At 53.0% G+C, this 15,865-nt stretch overlaps 1 protein-coding gene across 1 annotated transcript in view; it reads left to right on the top strand.

Annotated features, from left to right (window-relative positions):
- Nucleotides 1-420: 420 nt before the first annotated feature.
- The window catches only part of CAVIN1 (caveolae associated protein 1), a 29,323-nt gene continuing 13,878 nt past the window's right edge, over nt 421-15,865 (top strand). Inside the window, exon 1 of the mRNA XM_024111389.3 lies at nt 421-1,125. Coding sequence (XP_023967157.1) covers nt 706-1,125 — 420 coding nt within the window. The 5' untranslated portion in view covers nt 421-705. The remainder of the gene's footprint in view (nt 1,126-15,865) is intronic.

Genomic DNA, 15,865 nt, shown 5'->3' on the forward strand with positions numbered 1-15,865 from the left:
CCAAAGGGACGTGCCACAACTAGTCAATAGGGAGTATAAGCCTCTCTAAAATAATGACAGCCCGCCTGACCCAGACCTGCACAGCAATACGAACTGGAGGCAAAGGGGTTTGAATGTTCCAGCTGAGTTCCTGTCCTTCTATGTGCAGTTGTTTCAGCCGCCCTTTCATGTACACAGCTGTGCCCAGAAGGGGCTTGTTTCTGTCTAGCAGCTTCCCGGGCAGCTTACAGCAGGGTTTTGTTTTTCCTCTCGGCCAGATTCCTTGCAGTTTTGCACAGAATGCCTTTGAACGGATGGCAAAGAAGAGGCTGTTGGGAGTTTTGGAGTTTCACATTCCTCCGTGAGCCGTGCCTGGGCTCGCATGCAAAAGCCATCGCCTCCCCTCCGCTCCAACTATTTTAATCATTTCAAAAAGGGTGGGTCATCAGGCATTTGGCTGTGGTTCCTTTTATATAGCTAAGGTGGAGTCAGCCAATGGCCTGCAAGCCTGGAAACATTTGCAGGGCAGTTTCCCTGGACAGCTTTGCAGAGCTGTGCCATTTGAATTCAAGCACGCACACACACACACGCACTGTGCTCTCCATTTCTGGCTTGCCTCCCAGCACAGAGAGTTGAGCTAAAGCTCGGGTTCACTTTTTTCTTCTCACTCTCCTCCCGGCAGCGACAGCTTCTCCAGGCTCTGCTAGTCGGGACTCCCAAGCAAGCATGGCGGACACCCCTTTGCAAATCATTGAGCAGCCTGCTCCTTCCGAGACCTCCGAGGAGCAGGTGGCCGAGGAGCCGATTAAATCAGATCAGATCAATGGCGTGATGGTGCTCACCCTCCTGGACAAGATCATCGGGGCGGTGGATCAGATCCAGCTGACCCAGACGCAGCTGGAGGAGAGGCAACAAGAGATGGATAGCGCAGTGGCCAGCATCCAGGGGGAACTTACCAAGCTCACCAAAGCACACACCACCACCAGCAACACCGTGAACAAGATGCTCGAGAAAGTACGCAAGGTGAGCGTCAACGTGAAAACCGTCCGGCAGAACCTGGAGAAGCAAGCCGGGCAGATCAAGAAGCTGGAGGTCAACGAGGCGGAGCTGTTGAAGCGAAGGAACTTCAAAGTCATGATCTACCAGGTAAGGAGACCTCCTGCAGCTCCTCAGGCACCGTCAGTGTGCATTTTCAGTGCTAACTGTACCACCATGATGGCACATTGCCTCACATGGCTCCTCTACCATCCAGTGTTGAAGTGTGCCATAAATAGGGCATTCCAAATCTAACAGCACTGGTTTCTTCATAAGGCAGAAGGTTTAACATAATTATTGATTGCACTTAACAAAAATGAGTACAGGAAATTTCATAAAGATGGTGAGACTGGCCCCAAGCACCCCACTGCAAAAGACCAGCAGAAGTTGGTTACCTAGCAAGACTGCTGTTTAACTAAAGGAGGAACTGGAGAGGGGTATTTTAAGACAGAGGATTTACTCTGAGGGATGAAGCCCTTAGTGCAACAAGAAGCCTTGATGCTAGTTCAGGTTTATAATATGCATCCTAGAGCAATAACATGGAACAATAACTCCAGAGTCATGTTTAACCTCACTCTTACAGGGGACATAGTGGAGACATTAAACAGAAAATCCGGTCCGGTCCACTGAATTCATTAGCACCTCCTTTCCCCGGGATCTGCCTTTACCACATTGGTTGTAAAATGAAATACGATCCAGCGTATGTTACAGATTCCTTCATCGATAAGCGGCAGGTCCTGGGCATTCCAGTCGCTCCGTTTCTGTGACGGGCTGCTTCACGCTGTAGGCTCAGCACCCCCACTCAGAGCTGGACTGGCCTTTAATCTTTTAATACCAAACAGGCAAACGAGCAAAACAAATGCAGCCACAGGCGTCCGCCTCCCCTTCCGCTGCCTGTCTGGGTTTAGCTTCACTTTGCAGAGCAGACCCCCAGAGTGGAAAGCTGGAGAAAAACTGAATGGGCCAGTTCACGAGATAAGGATAGTTCAAAGCATCTGGGTTAATAATAGACTGTGTGAGGGATACATAGAGAAACATCCAGCGCGGCTCACAGGGAAAAGGGGGAAGAAAAACCCCACAAAATCCACAGCACTTCTTACTAGCCTAGTGTGAAAGGCGATCTAGTCAGGCCAGGCTGAGGAATCTAGCAAGTAGCGGGACCGATATAGGTCTCTGATTCACAGCTTAAGCATTTATAGTTCTGCCATGGAGGCTGAAACACTCACGTATATTAGGAGCATGTCAGCCACCTCAACAGATTTATAAATACATTTATCGGAAGCTCTGGGGACTGAGCGTGCACAGAGGACTAGAGCCAGCTGTGGAAAATGGTGACCCCTAAAGCACCCATGCTGGAAACAACCCCTGGGAAGGGAAGGGAGCGAAAGGGGCGGCTCGGGCAGAACATCCCTGGCAGGTATTTTGAAGTGGTAGGGAAATGGCCAGTTCCTGATTCCTGGTGGACTGGCACTGTGAGAACCTGCTCTGTAGTGTGTGCTGTTGGTGGTGAGCATGGGAGATTCCTCATGCAAACGAAACAAATCATCGGTCTCCCCTTTCCTGTGGGACAAAGCTTTCATACAGGACCCGATCCTACTTCCACTGCAGGCAAAACTCACATTGAGTCACTGGGCGCAGGCTTGGCCCCTGAGTTAGAATCAGCTGAGAAAGGCCCTGAGGTGAGACTTTCTGCGGCACAAAGTTGTTCTCTAGACAAAGGGCAGAATGTTTTGAAATCCAGACTGAATTATCCAGTGTGGATTTCAGCATGAGACCCCCCGAGCGTTAAAGCCCAAGGGAGACACTCATGGAAAATACAGCTGTGCATGGACTTAGGAAAACGCACGGCCTTTCATCACACCGCAGAGTTTGCACAACTCTCTCCCCATGCCCAGAGGACGCCGCAAGAGTAAGAGAGCGAAGGAGGTCTTGGGGCAAGGGGGCGGCCTTGTGCCCAAACCCCACTGAGCGAATGAAGCTCCTTTGTGGAGGAGAAGCCATGCACAGTGTCCTGATTTAAAGCCCGGGCTGGAGAGCGAAATCCATGAGACCTGCAGTGGCTGAGAGCTAGGATGGGATGGGCAGCAGCCATAATTCTGTATTAGCACAACAAAGACGCCCCTCTCTATTACTCCACTGCTGTGTTAGCTGAGTCACAGATGATCCTGTACAATGAGCTTTCTGACGGCTACTAACAGATCACAGGAACCCCCTGGAAGAGTGGGGTGTGTTCGTCCAGTCCACTTTCCCCTGCATACAATGGAGAAAGAGCTTTGCAATCAGGAGAGAAATGTTCACACTGGTGTCAGCCCGCACTGCCTTTCTGGATGCTTCTGCTGTCCCATGGGGCTAGCTTTGAGCCATTCGCAAGGCAAACCCTATGATTGGTTCACACTGATGGGTTATGAAGGAGGATCATTATTCTGTGCTCTGCCCTGCACTAATCATGTATCATTTATCATCCACTGGGCAGTAACCGGGGCTGGATGGTTCTGAAGCTGTGGTTAACGGGCAGTGTTAACAACATCTAGGAATGTCTCTTGTTTGTGTACTTGGAAAGTTTGCCCCAGGAATGTGGGGAGAGACGATCTTGGGCAGGTTTTGCCTGGGCAGGTTTCTGTTTTAGGAGGTTGTGTCGCTGTGTAATTACCCATGAAGGAGACTGTATATTGATGAAAATATCAGGCTGCAGGGTCCAGTCCTGTTTACTCCTTTGAGTAGCCCTATCAAAGTCAGTGGTTCTACTCCTCTGAGTAAAGGGAGTGGGATTTGGCCCAGGGTGTGTGTGAGGCATGCCAGGATGAACACTTCTAATAAATGAATAAAAGGATGAACAATCATCTCGATATCTAGGATCCAGAGGCTTTATAACAAATCATGGAGCAGATTCCGCCCCCTTGCGTGCGCTGAGACGTGCCGTTCTTGTCAGGAGCCCTGTGGATTCCAATGGGTTTACTCATGGACTAGGTCCTTCTTCGGCTATTTAGTAACAATTATTGTGTATTATTTGCTAAGCGCCAACCATGTGTAAGTCACAAACATCCTAATAATAATCCCTGTCCTGGGGAGTTTACAAGGGGGAACCTCTCTCCCAAGCCTGGCTGTAGAAAACCAGTAGCGAACAGTCCCCTAGTTCTCATGCTCAGCGCTTTCCAGAATGAACACTCAACGGAGGGTTAGTCTAGATGCTTCCTTGACTAGTTTTGTTCTTCTAGTGTCTAGGAACAATTCCATTATCAACCTTTACCCACATTTGTGCTTTAAGAAACTGTGACGAACTTTCCTGCTCCCTTGTGACTTCAGTAGCCAAGGGAAAGATTTCAGAGCTCGTTTTATTATGGGGGGCAAATGTGCCTAACACACCTGCAGGATTAGCCGGGAGGAGGAATGGGGGGACTGCTCAGCAGGGAAGAGGCTGCTCCCCAGGCGCATTTAGTATGGAAGGATGCTGTGCCTTGGAGAAGCAAAAGGATGAAGACGAGAAGGCAGTTTTAATAGGTGAAGGATGCCTGGTTATGGACAGAATGACACCCAGGGTGCAAGCGAGATCCCTAGGACTGCTTGTGGGGGGAAGTCAGCCTAAATGCAGACCCCCTACATCAGTTTTTCGCCTTCCTCCGCAGCATGGGGCAGGGATCTCTAGCAGGAGGGTCTCTGCCGATTGCAGTCACTAAAAACAGGATTGGGGACTTCAACAGCAGAGTCCAGGGAAGGGGTGGGGACGGTTTTATGGCCTGCAGCATGCAGGGGGTCAGACCAGATGATCATAATGGTCCCTTCTGACCTTAAAGTCTATGAGTCTATGAGTCTATGAGTATTTGACTTATCCTAGGAGCACAGAGAACATGGAAGTGGGTTCCTCTGTGTCTTGGCAGCTGAATTTTGGTCTGGAGAGTTGAGCATAAAGCACATCTGTCTTGTCCGCCTCAGAACAAGGGAGAGAACGGGCAGTACTAAAAAGCAGCCACACCCAGGGAGGATCTGTACAGTGACTTTGAGGGGAGTTGGATCAGGCCCCAAGAGCAGTGTGGAAAAAAAGCCAGCCCCGAATGAAGCCGCCCTGGAGAAGCCGTGATTCTTTGCCAAAGCGCTGTGGACAGAGCTTTAACCTCCAGGTCACAGCGGGGAACGTTCATGCCCAAGAAGCTGGATGGCAGAGGGCTGGGCCCTTCTTTGCCACTCGTATCCCCAGAGCTGCTGTTAGTGCATCCGGTTATAAAAGCCATGGCCTGGGTAACTCACCTGGCACAGGCCAGCTGGAGAACCGCGAGTAGCTACAGTTCCACTAACGCGCCTTGTTCCGCCACCATTTTACAAGCGAATTCATCCTTCGGAATGACACGGACCTGCTTTTCGTAGGGTCAGATTTTGAAAAGCGAGGCCCCCAGCACCCAACTCTGCCCACCGCTGTGGTGCCTGGCCCATGCTGCACGGTGCCCCCGTTGTCCGACTTAGGGGGCTCGGGGCAGGGGGACGCAGGCACCCAACGCTGATAGGTGCAGACCCAGCCCCCCCTCCCCCAAACTGACGCTTTCAATGGACATTCTGGCCACACGGGCGTGGTGGGGACTATTTTTCAAAGCTTTCGGCAGTGCCGGGGAGCCGCCTGGCCCGTTCCTTTGTGTGCAGCGTCTTGTCTGTTCTACTGGGGAGGGCGGTTGTTTGGGAGGCCCCCACAGAACTTCGTCTGCCTTGCCAATGAATCAGAACAGCCGCTCCAAGCCCACCAAGAGGCTGAGCAGTACCGAAAAAGGCCAGGTGGCCATGGGCTGGAAAACGGATCCCGGCTCCACAATGTGTAGGGTAGGTGGGGCTGTGCGAGGAGTATAAATAGCACAGCTTGGCGGTGGTGCCTCCACTGGGCCTTATAGGGCTCCGAGCGGCCAAACGCCTGCAGCAGGGCGGGGCGGACTCCCTGCGAACCCCACGTGTCACGTGGCGGGTCTGGAAGCCAGACCCAACGCGGCCATTACGGGGTTCGTGCTCTGCGAAGGACCGTGTGAACCGGAGCCTGAGTGTGTGTGGGGGGCGGGAGGAGAATACAACCGTCACACTGGGGTGCGAAACGGAGCAGAGAACAGGGCAGAGTGGGAGCCAAACCCCCAAAGAGAGAACACGAAGTGCAGCCCGGGTGCTGGAGAAGGAGCATTCATTCTGCCCAGCTGAGCTGCAAGGCCTTGTCCCCCTCCGCCGCAGAGCTGGGCTGCCCCGGAGCTCGGACTCAGGGGTTTAATGACAAGAAAAGACTTGGGAATGCCCAGGAGATTTGCAAACTCAAAACCAGCTTGCAAGGGGCACAAGCCCGGGGACTCCACAAAGTTTGCCCAGCTCCAAGCTTAGAGAGTGAAGAGCAGAGTCCTAGTGCAGGAGATTGGCAGGAGCACTAGGTGCTGCATTTATGCCTTTCTTACTAGGCTGCACGTTGTGGCCAAGAAACTCAGTGTTTGCGACTGGGGACCCCGGCTGGAGCTAGGAGCACTGGTGTATGTGGCATCGGCATTTCCCGGGACTCACTGGAGGGATGGTCCTTCCCCGCCCACTGTTTTCGGTATTTCTTTTTATCACCTTACATAACAAAGCAATGACTCCGTGCTGCCCTGGATCCACTCACACGCAGCTCCCCGACAGCCCTGGGGGTTCTGCACACAGCCTCAGGGCAGTGTATTAGGATTGCTAGTTGTCCCCAAAGTCCCAGGATAATCTCTGGCCAAGGCGTGTCCCGTGTCCCAGGAGACTGATTTCTGGGACTGTTAAGAGCCCTGGGTTTACTGCACAGCACCTTGCCGGGCTGTAATGGTGTGCAGCCATGAGAGGACACATCAGCAGAACATGGAAATGCAGCTTCCCAGCACAAGATGACTTCCCTGCAGGAGAAATCCAAATTCCCTGTACAGCGCAGTCGAACGCCAGGCCTGACTGATTGCAGCGCTGCAGTGTTTGGTCGGACGCCCCACTTGAAGTGAGTTCTCCTGCCTCAAGAACATCTCAGCCCCAGAATGGGATTCAGTTTTGAGATACACCTTGGAATGGGATTTGGCATGAGAGATCCTGCTCCGGCCGCGTACAGGGCCTTGGAATGGGCCGGATGATTATTTAAGGTCTCTGTACAAATAAGATTCAGGCCTGTTCTACACTTAATGTTTAGGTCAATACAGCTACGGCGCCCAGGCTGTGAAGACCCCACGCCCCTGCGTTCTGCAGCTATGCGAACCCCCTAGTGGGGCTGCAGCCAGGTGGGTGGGAACTACCCTGGCTCGGGGAGGTGGTGTTCCTACAGTGAGGGAAAAAGCCTTTTCATCCCTGTCGGCTGTGTCGTCACTGTGGGGTTGTGCCAGCAGAGCTCCGGTGCTGGAGCTCTGCCTGTCGTTTGCATGGCCTGGGTCCTTACTCTCTCTGCGGTGTCATTACTCTGCGGACCTCTCCCGAGAGGATGCTGCTACCTGTTCAGATAAGTGTCTAGCACAACGCTGACACCCCCCCTCCCCCAGCGTGCTCGCGTCCCCAGGAACGTCTGGCACTTTCTGCAAAGGAAAAACAAGTTTCAAAGAAACCCTTGTGAGTCAGAGGCATTTACAGTCGTGCTGCGCACATGCAGCTTGACGGTGTCTCTGAAAAGGGCCTCGATATTGATTGGTTTCAGAGTAGCAGCCGTGTTAGTCTGTATCCGCAAAAAGAAGAACAGGAGTACTTGTGGCACCTTAGAGACTAACACATTTATTAGAGCATAAGCTTTCGTGGACTACAGCCCACATATGCATCCGAAGAAGTGGGCTGTAGTCCACGAAAGCTTATGCTCTAATAAATTTGTTAGTCTCTAAGGTGCCACAAGTACTCCTGTTCTTCTTTTTGTCGATATTGATTGGCATCAGGCTAGGCTGACTGGTTGGGATAAAATGAGAGCCGGCCTAACGTTCGTGCCGTTTTCAGCCCAGAATCTAAGCGTGGCTGGAGTGCCCAGAATAGGGGATCTCTGGTTTTAATTTCATTTTCACATCCCTCGGTGCTCCCCAAGATTTGTGGAGGAGCAGAGCCAACCGATGGAAATGCCCCAGCCGTTCTTTGCAGTGATGCAGCCTCATTCAGAGAAATGAAAGATTCAAAGTCCCAGGAGAAAAATCAATTCTGATTTTCCAGTCTGATTTCTAGACCAATGTGGTTTGGACACATTGGAAAAGCATCTCAGCTTCAATCAACCTTCAGGCTTTCCCATTCCTGAGATATAGTATATATGTTCTGGTTGCACAAGCATGTACGTATTGTGCCCATACAGTCACTGTTCTGTATGTGTATTTGTATGTTGAATATAATATCAGACATCCGTGTACTAAGCACCAAAGGATTAGCAAGACAGGGGGTGCTACGCAGAATCAGACCCAGCCTTAAAAAAGTGCATTTCATTCTACAGATGTCCGAAATCATGAGGTCATGAACAGTTCCATCTCGCGTTCTTTTCGGCTCATCCTTTGCCAAAGTGATGCCACTAGTTCTTAAATAGTCGCTTGTCTATAGGAGTCAGGAGAGAAGGTGAACTAGGAATTGCGTTTACCTAAAATTAGTCAGTAAAATGTTACACACTGTGCTGCTGGGGTGAGGCCCGAGTGGGATCAGTAAAGTATGCAAGGGTCTCAAGAGGTTAAGTGGTTTCTTTCCCTGGCCCACAGCTGCTGTTTGGAGAAGAAAACCCCAGCGTGACCGATAAGATCGCTGCTTTCCTCTTTGATGGGAGAGAGCAGTGCAGAATAGCCCTCCAGCACAGCTGCATAAGGAGGGGTGGGGAGGGCTGCTCTCCAGGAGGTTGTTTTCCATGCACTGGTCTGATTTTACTTGTCCCACCCCATAGCTCACATGAACATGTGGATTGAATGGATAAAATCCCCGCCCCCCCCGTCTGTCCTTTCCTTTCCCAGTGCCTGTGTCCCCGGCTGGAATTCAGGGAGCGATTCAGGGACCCAGCTGGTCACCCCCTGGCCGCTCCAAGTAGAAATGCAAACAGTCCATGCAGACCTGGGAAGACAAGCAGGCAAATTAACCCGCTGCGGTAGGGAGCCCACTTCTGATGCAGGATAGCGCGAGCCCCTGGGTGACTCTGAACAGCTTGGCCAGAGGAAGGGGGCTCACAGCTCAGAGGACTTGCTCATTACTGTGCAATTCAGCTGGGCGGCCCCCTCCTCTAGCCAAGCCACTCAGGGTGACCAGGATGTTGTGGTCTGGGCTCAGAGTCATCTCCCGCTAAGCTCTAAGCTCACCCACCTGGCTCCCTTTTCAGAGTGCTAGCACTGCTCTGCGAAGCCCTGCTAGCCCCTCACTGCTAGACCCGGCTGTATGTTTGGCTGAGTCCTGTTCTCCACTTGCCCCCAGGACGGTGCCGTTTCCAGTGTGTCCATGGTCACACACTGTCCCAGGAGGGTGACCGGATGGGAGGAAGAAAATATCAGGACACATGGTGGGGGGGGGTCACCAGTGGAGAAAAAAAAAAAAAAGCGGTCAGGACACGGGACAAACACTTAAATATCGGGACAGTCCCAGTTTTATCGGGACGTCTGGTCACCCTAGGACGGGGTGGGGGATATAGGGTGACCAGACAGCAAATGTGAAAAATCGGGACAGGGGGTAGGGGGGTAACAGGAGCCTATCTAAGAAAAAGACCCAAAAATTGGGAATGTCTCTATCAAATCAGGACATCTGGTCACCCTAGTCCCAGACACTCCTCGCTCCAGGGTTTGCAGAGAAGGACCATGTGGGCTTCTAGTGGCTACATTCATGCATCAACATGCGGGGTTTTCACCCTGGAAAATCCCAGTAAGTGCCTGATCCAGTGACAAGCCTGGGTTGTGACCACGGGGGACCAGAGCAATCCCACGGGAGAACCCTCAGGCCCAGCATACTCCCAAGGACAAGCCGTTAGCTCAGGGTTTTCACACTATCTTTAAGAGCAATAATGAGGAGTATTAAATGCAAAATCGTGGTTAAAACGCCACACAAGCTGAACTGTGCAGACAAGTCCAGGAACCAAAAGCTAGCACCGCTCTGTTCTGCGCCTTTGGCTTCTCAGCTGTAGTACGGGATCTCGATCAGCAGGATGGCTACAAAGTCACTCAACGAGTTCTGCTTCCACTCTGACCCTCCGGCCTTTGGCCAGGGAATGGTTGAAGTTAGAGATGGAAAAAGCACTATTAGGTCACGTCTGGCCCATCCCTTGGGAGCCAGGACAGGCTGTTCACTCAGACTATTTTCGGTTTCACTCAGACCCTCAGGGATGCAGTTCCACAGAGAATTCAGTTGCTTGATTCCCGCCGTGCTGCCAGCCCCCAAGCACAAGGAGCCCGTACCACTCCCTGCACGGCCGTTCATTAGCCGAGTCTCAAGCTAGTCACCCACAGCAGAGATTATTGAGCGCCCGAGACATTTCCTTGGTGCACGCGGTCAGTTCTTCCCCCCAACGCCTCTTTGGAAGTGCGGCTGTCTCTGGCGCAGGCTGGGACCCAATGCGCCGATGTTTCACGGCTCAGCTCCGATTTATGAGCTGCAAGTTTGTTTTGCTGAAGTGCTTTTGTATTATACGGACATGCTGAGCTGCGCAGCAACAAACTCCCCCTCGTGCAAAGAGGAAAACAAAAGGCCCCGAATAAAAAGAAATGTGAGATCGCTGCTGAATGGCTGGTGAACTTCAAGCCAAAGGGTTGAGTCACTTTCATCTCATCCCTCTGGATCTCTCAGGCATCTCTCATGTGCCCAACCCATCGTATCTAAGCAGCAAATGTCTGCCCTGGGCAATGCCAGTGAAGTCACTGCACCACGTGGGTGTAACTGAGGGCAGAATTCGGCCCCTGTGACTCGCCAGGCCAGGCAGCCAGCCGGTTTGTTCTCCTTTCCGCTGATGTTAATGGGGGTTTGACGTGGATTGAAAGGAAATTCTAGAGCAAGATCACAGGCCAAACTCCCTGCTGGCTTGCCCCAGGTTTGAGTTTGGCCCCACTGACTTTATTTAAATAAGGAACAGAAAACCGTGGAAATGCGGCTCTGCGGTATAAATCTGACCATGGCCAACCCAGAGCATCAAGCAGCCCTGTACGCGCTCGGCCTGGTGAGTCCTGGTGAACTGCCCGGCACCTGGCTACTGTCTTCTTGACTATACAGTAAATTCCACAGGTTACAGATTCCTGAGCCCCCGCCCGGCTGCGTTCTAGGATGAAGCCCAGAGCCGGAGGGGAGAGCTGTTGATTGGAGAAAGACAATCCAGCTAAACATTTCGAATAAAACGCCCCCGGATGTTTAGTCTGCACCTTCCGGAGGCTGCTGCTAATGTCAATTAATGCCAGTCACTGGTCTCCCTGAATAGCATCTGCAGTGCGATCTGTCTTCCCTGGTCTGCTGTTCAGAAATAGCCCTGGGGGTTATTAATCAGGCATGGCAGGGTAGCCGGGAGGGCAGTTCTGAGAGTCCAACTAGCTACACAAACAGGCTGATAATGGGATTCAAACATTCTTTCTGCCAGAGAAAAAAGAAGTGATGTCCCCCCTTGCAATCAGTTTACTTTTCCGTTTCCTAGGGACCTGCCTTTCGTCTGATTCATTTCTGGGCAAAGGCAGCCTTCCAAACATGGCTTCACGGTTTATATTCACTCCCCCGCCAGCCCCACCCTTTGCTAGGGTCCGTGCTCTTCTTCTTCATCAGGTCCGAATTGGCACCAGTACATTTCACAGGGGGTTTAAAGCACCAATCTCCTTGTTCCCATCAGCCCATTAAAGAGGGAAACAGCCTTTAAGGGCACAGTTCCCAGGACAGGGAGAAGCTAGAAACGTTTGGGAGACACCCAGACTCAATGAGGTTGTGCATTACCGGAAGTTATTTGAGGATGGAAGGAATTTTGCTGGATGAGGAAAGGTCACATGGGTCCAACAAGCCCTTTAACATTTATCTGCATCTCCCTCCCTGCTTTTGCATTAGGGTCTTCAAGACCCTGGAGCAATAATCTCTTGCTACAATTTTTTACTATGTTCTACAATGAGTTGCTGCTTCTCATATTCTGAGCCTCCTTGTTTTCGCTGCTAACCCTGGAAGTGGAGACTTAACTGAACTTTCTGAAAATGTAGGCCTGAAAACTGGTTTATATGGCACTCATGAAGGGGTTCATTTGTAAAGCCAGCTGCTCAGAGGCCTGGCCTGGGGTCTGCTCAGTAGGGTTTGTTTGGCTGGATCCTCCTGGGAGAGTTGTACGGATGGAGGTCTGGAATGAGCCACAACACTCCTGATCCATCTTGCTCACGTAGCTGAGTTTAGCCCTCAATAAACGCTGCTATTATCGTTCTGCGCACGCTCCCTGAAACTCCTAGAGACTTTGAGAGCCAGTTATACGGATGTAAACTGGGAACAACTCAGTGGAGTGGTGTCACTGCAGATTTACATCAGTGAAAACGAGAGCTGAATCTGGCCCTATGACTAAATACAACACAAACATATGTTATTCCAGAGCAGGGACATTGTATCCTCCAAGCCTTGCAGGCAGTTAGAAAAGCTAGACTCCCGTTCTTCTTGTCTGTCTCTGTACTCGACATCTCCACTCACGAGACCATTCCGATAGCATTCCCCCGCCTGTTATCATGCCAACCCGCTCTATATCTGGGCCATGTCCTTGTTTTCAGCAGTTAGTGGGGGAGAGGAAATTCTTCCACTCGGATTCCTTTCTGCTGGCCATTGAAATTCCTTTTCCTCATCTCAGCCTGAGAAGACCCTGAGTGTGCCCTCTGATCCTGCGCCCGAGAATCCGCCCTCTGACCCTGCGCCCAAGAATCCGCCCTCTGACCCTGCGCCCGAGAATCCGCCCTCTGACCCTGCGCCCGAGAATCCGCCCTCTGACCCTGCACCTGAGAATCCGCCCTCTGACCCTGCACCTGAGAATCCGCCCTCTGACCCTGCGCCCGAGAATCCACCCTCTGACCCTGCGCCCGAGAATCTGCCCTGGCCCCAACCAGCAGCGGACTTGAAGGGAGGCGGCAGATTTAGGGCATCAGAAGCATCACCTGAAGACTGTGTTGAGCCTCTTCTCCTGAAACTCTAAAAGCTGCTGCGGGCAGTGCCAGGCCCCGCTGCTGCCCACTTCTTGGTGGCTGCACCCGGCAGTACGGCTAGTAAGGCAGATATTTATAGTTGGCATAAATGCCTCCGCGGATTGAATAGTCTGTTTGCTGCATGATAATGGTGCTGTCGTTTTCGGGCTGTGCAAGAAACCGTGATCTCCTCTCCAGCCTGCAGGGAGATGCCATGTTCCTCCTCGGAGATGGTTTTAAATGGGGGGGGGAAGGGTGGTCAGATGGCTAAAGCACAGGGGCGCCAGGGGTCTATTTCTAGAGCTTCATTGTGTGACCTTGGGCAAGTCACTTGCCTTCGCCATGCCTCAGTTCCTCCATCTGTAAAATGGGGATGCTGCTGCTGACGTCCCAGGAGTTGTTGTGAGGTTTAAGTCACGTCTGTACATAAAGTGGTGTGAGCGCCTCCAACAGAGCACGGTGGAGGCTCATCTAAGCCAGCATAACGGGAAGGAAGAAACACAAGTGGCTTGGTTAGAAAAGGCAGATCAGGTTCAGGTCAGCAGGTTACATTTCTGCCTCTATGCTGTAGAGGGTGGTGCCTCTGGCTTCTGTATGCACAATGCTCACCCCGGCCCTCGAGACACCTAGTCACAGTCTCCTGGAGATGCTGGCAACAAGCTGCCTTCCCCTGGCTAGAATGCAGCGAAATCCCAGCCCGCCTGCATTGCAGAGAAATTTCTCTGCGCTGGTCCAGCATCGCCAGAGTGCTCCAAGGAGCCTTGCCAGGCAGCGGGCCCGACTCTCGCCTCACCAGCGTGAGATTGGAGCCAGGCCCCTCGGGACTGTGCTCTGGAGCCCACCTCCCTGACAGCAGCAGCCCAGTGGCTTGTCCTGCATCCTGCTAATGTGTGTGTGTAACCCTAGAGGTGTGGAGGGAGGTGTTGGGGGGTGGGGAGTTTGTCCCCTCGGCTCCAGCAGTGCTAAGTCCTGGAAACCCCCTGCGCAGCAGGGCAACCCTCGGGAGGTGCAGAACGAGGGTTCAGATTGGTCCTTATTTTATCCAGAATGGCTCCCCGCACCCCTACAGCACAGACGGTGCTACTGCGACCCCCTGAGCTGCCCTGAACCTCACCGAGCATGTACCCAACAGGGAGCCGCCCACAGCACCCAGCGGGTGCCGGCGTGGCCCAACGATAGCGGAGTGGTGCTGCCACACGGGCATCAGAAAGAACATGCTATGTACACAGGAGCGGCGCCAGGGTTTTTGGCACCCTAGGCGAGGGTCCTTCCGCGCGCCCGGTCGTCGTCGGCAATTCTACGGTGGGGAGGTCCTGCCGCGCTCCCGGTCTTCGGGGCACTTCGGCGGCGGGTCCCGGAGCGAGTGAAGGACCCGCCGCAGAATTGCCGCCAAAGACCTGGAGCGCGGAAGGACCCCCCGCCGCAGAATTGCCGCCCCCCCCCAAATCCTGGTGCCCTAGGCGACCGCCTAGGTCACCTAAATGGAAGCACCGGCCCTGTATGTACATACAACCCCTGTCATCCCAAGCACTTTACAGGGTGGACACAGAGCACGGCTGAAATGCAGGCCCCCTGGGGGAAGATGGCACCTGGAGATGGGGCGGGGGAACTTTCACCAAGGACCTGGTGGCAAACCCTGACTCTTATGAAAAGTACCCACAGGATCTTTACTAGCCAGCCCAAGCCTGGGTTCAAAGCCCACACTGTGCACTGTCCGGGGCTCGCTGAACGTTACCAGAAGCCTGAGGGGCGAGTCCGCCCTGCCATGCTTGGCGAGAGCCGTCCCCTCCGTTTGCACTTACATTGAGCTCGTGGTGACACGTCCTTTTAAACCAGAGACACAAGAGCTGGGTCACTAGCCCTGGCTTGTTACACTTGGCATCCCAGCCGAACTAGAGACAGCAGCCACAGGGCCACAGCATTGCCGCTGTCACTGCACTAGTCCTTGGCGGTAATGAAATCACCTGGTGCAGACCAGGTCAGGATCCCCCTCAGAGAAGGGGCGGGGCAGGGGCGTGGTCTCGGGAAGGGGCGGAGCAGGGGTTTGTGCAATTAGACAGTCGTCTGCCCTACTGGGAGGGCATGTGGAACTCGTGCTGGAACAGCGCGCACAGCAGTGTAGCCGGCAGCTCGCTGGGCACCAGCCAGTGCGGGTGTAGCACCGCCCAAATGTCAGGCGGACGGTGTCCGCGTGGGCGCAGCTCGTGCGTGCGTGGGGGCCCATTGACTGTTCTGCCCTGAGGCCCGGAATTGCTGTTGGTGGGCCTGGTGCACAGCCACATAAATTCGGATATGCTAAACAATTGTGCTAATGACTTTGTCTCTTTGTGTCACGGTTCTTGGCACAAGGAATCCTGGGGGATGCCGTGAACCGAGCACGGAACAGGCCAGGAAGCTGAAACACACACAAACTCAGTTAACTTGTTAACTGGAGGGCTACTAGGGAAAATATCTTAAATTCCCTGCAAAGGGCCCGAGGGACCATTGCCCTGACGCTCAAGGAATCGCCCACCCCAGTGCCACACGGGTATAAAATGCATTGGTTAAAGGGTTCTACAAGGAGCAGGACATTGGTCAGTTGGATCCAGACAGTTCAGCACTTGGGAAAATTGCCCCTGTGGCTTTTGGGATGGGAGAGAGGTGGGAAGGGGGGGTCCGGTTACGATTATTTCCTCCTCCTTTTGCCCTAGAAGTTTTAGGAACGTCAAGCTTGATTTTTCCAAAGCCCCGAGCCTTGCATATGGATCAGTGCAGACGGGGCACTGCACGTGTGGCTCTCCACTGGGGCCCAGCCCGGACCCAGG

The sequence above is a fragment of the Chrysemys picta genome, chromosome 24, assembly GCF_011386835.1.
Source record: "Chrysemys picta bellii isolate R12L10 chromosome 24, ASM1138683v2, whole genome shotgun sequence".
Taxonomy (NCBI): Eukaryota; Metazoa; Chordata; order Testudines; family Emydidae; genus Chrysemys; species Chrysemys picta.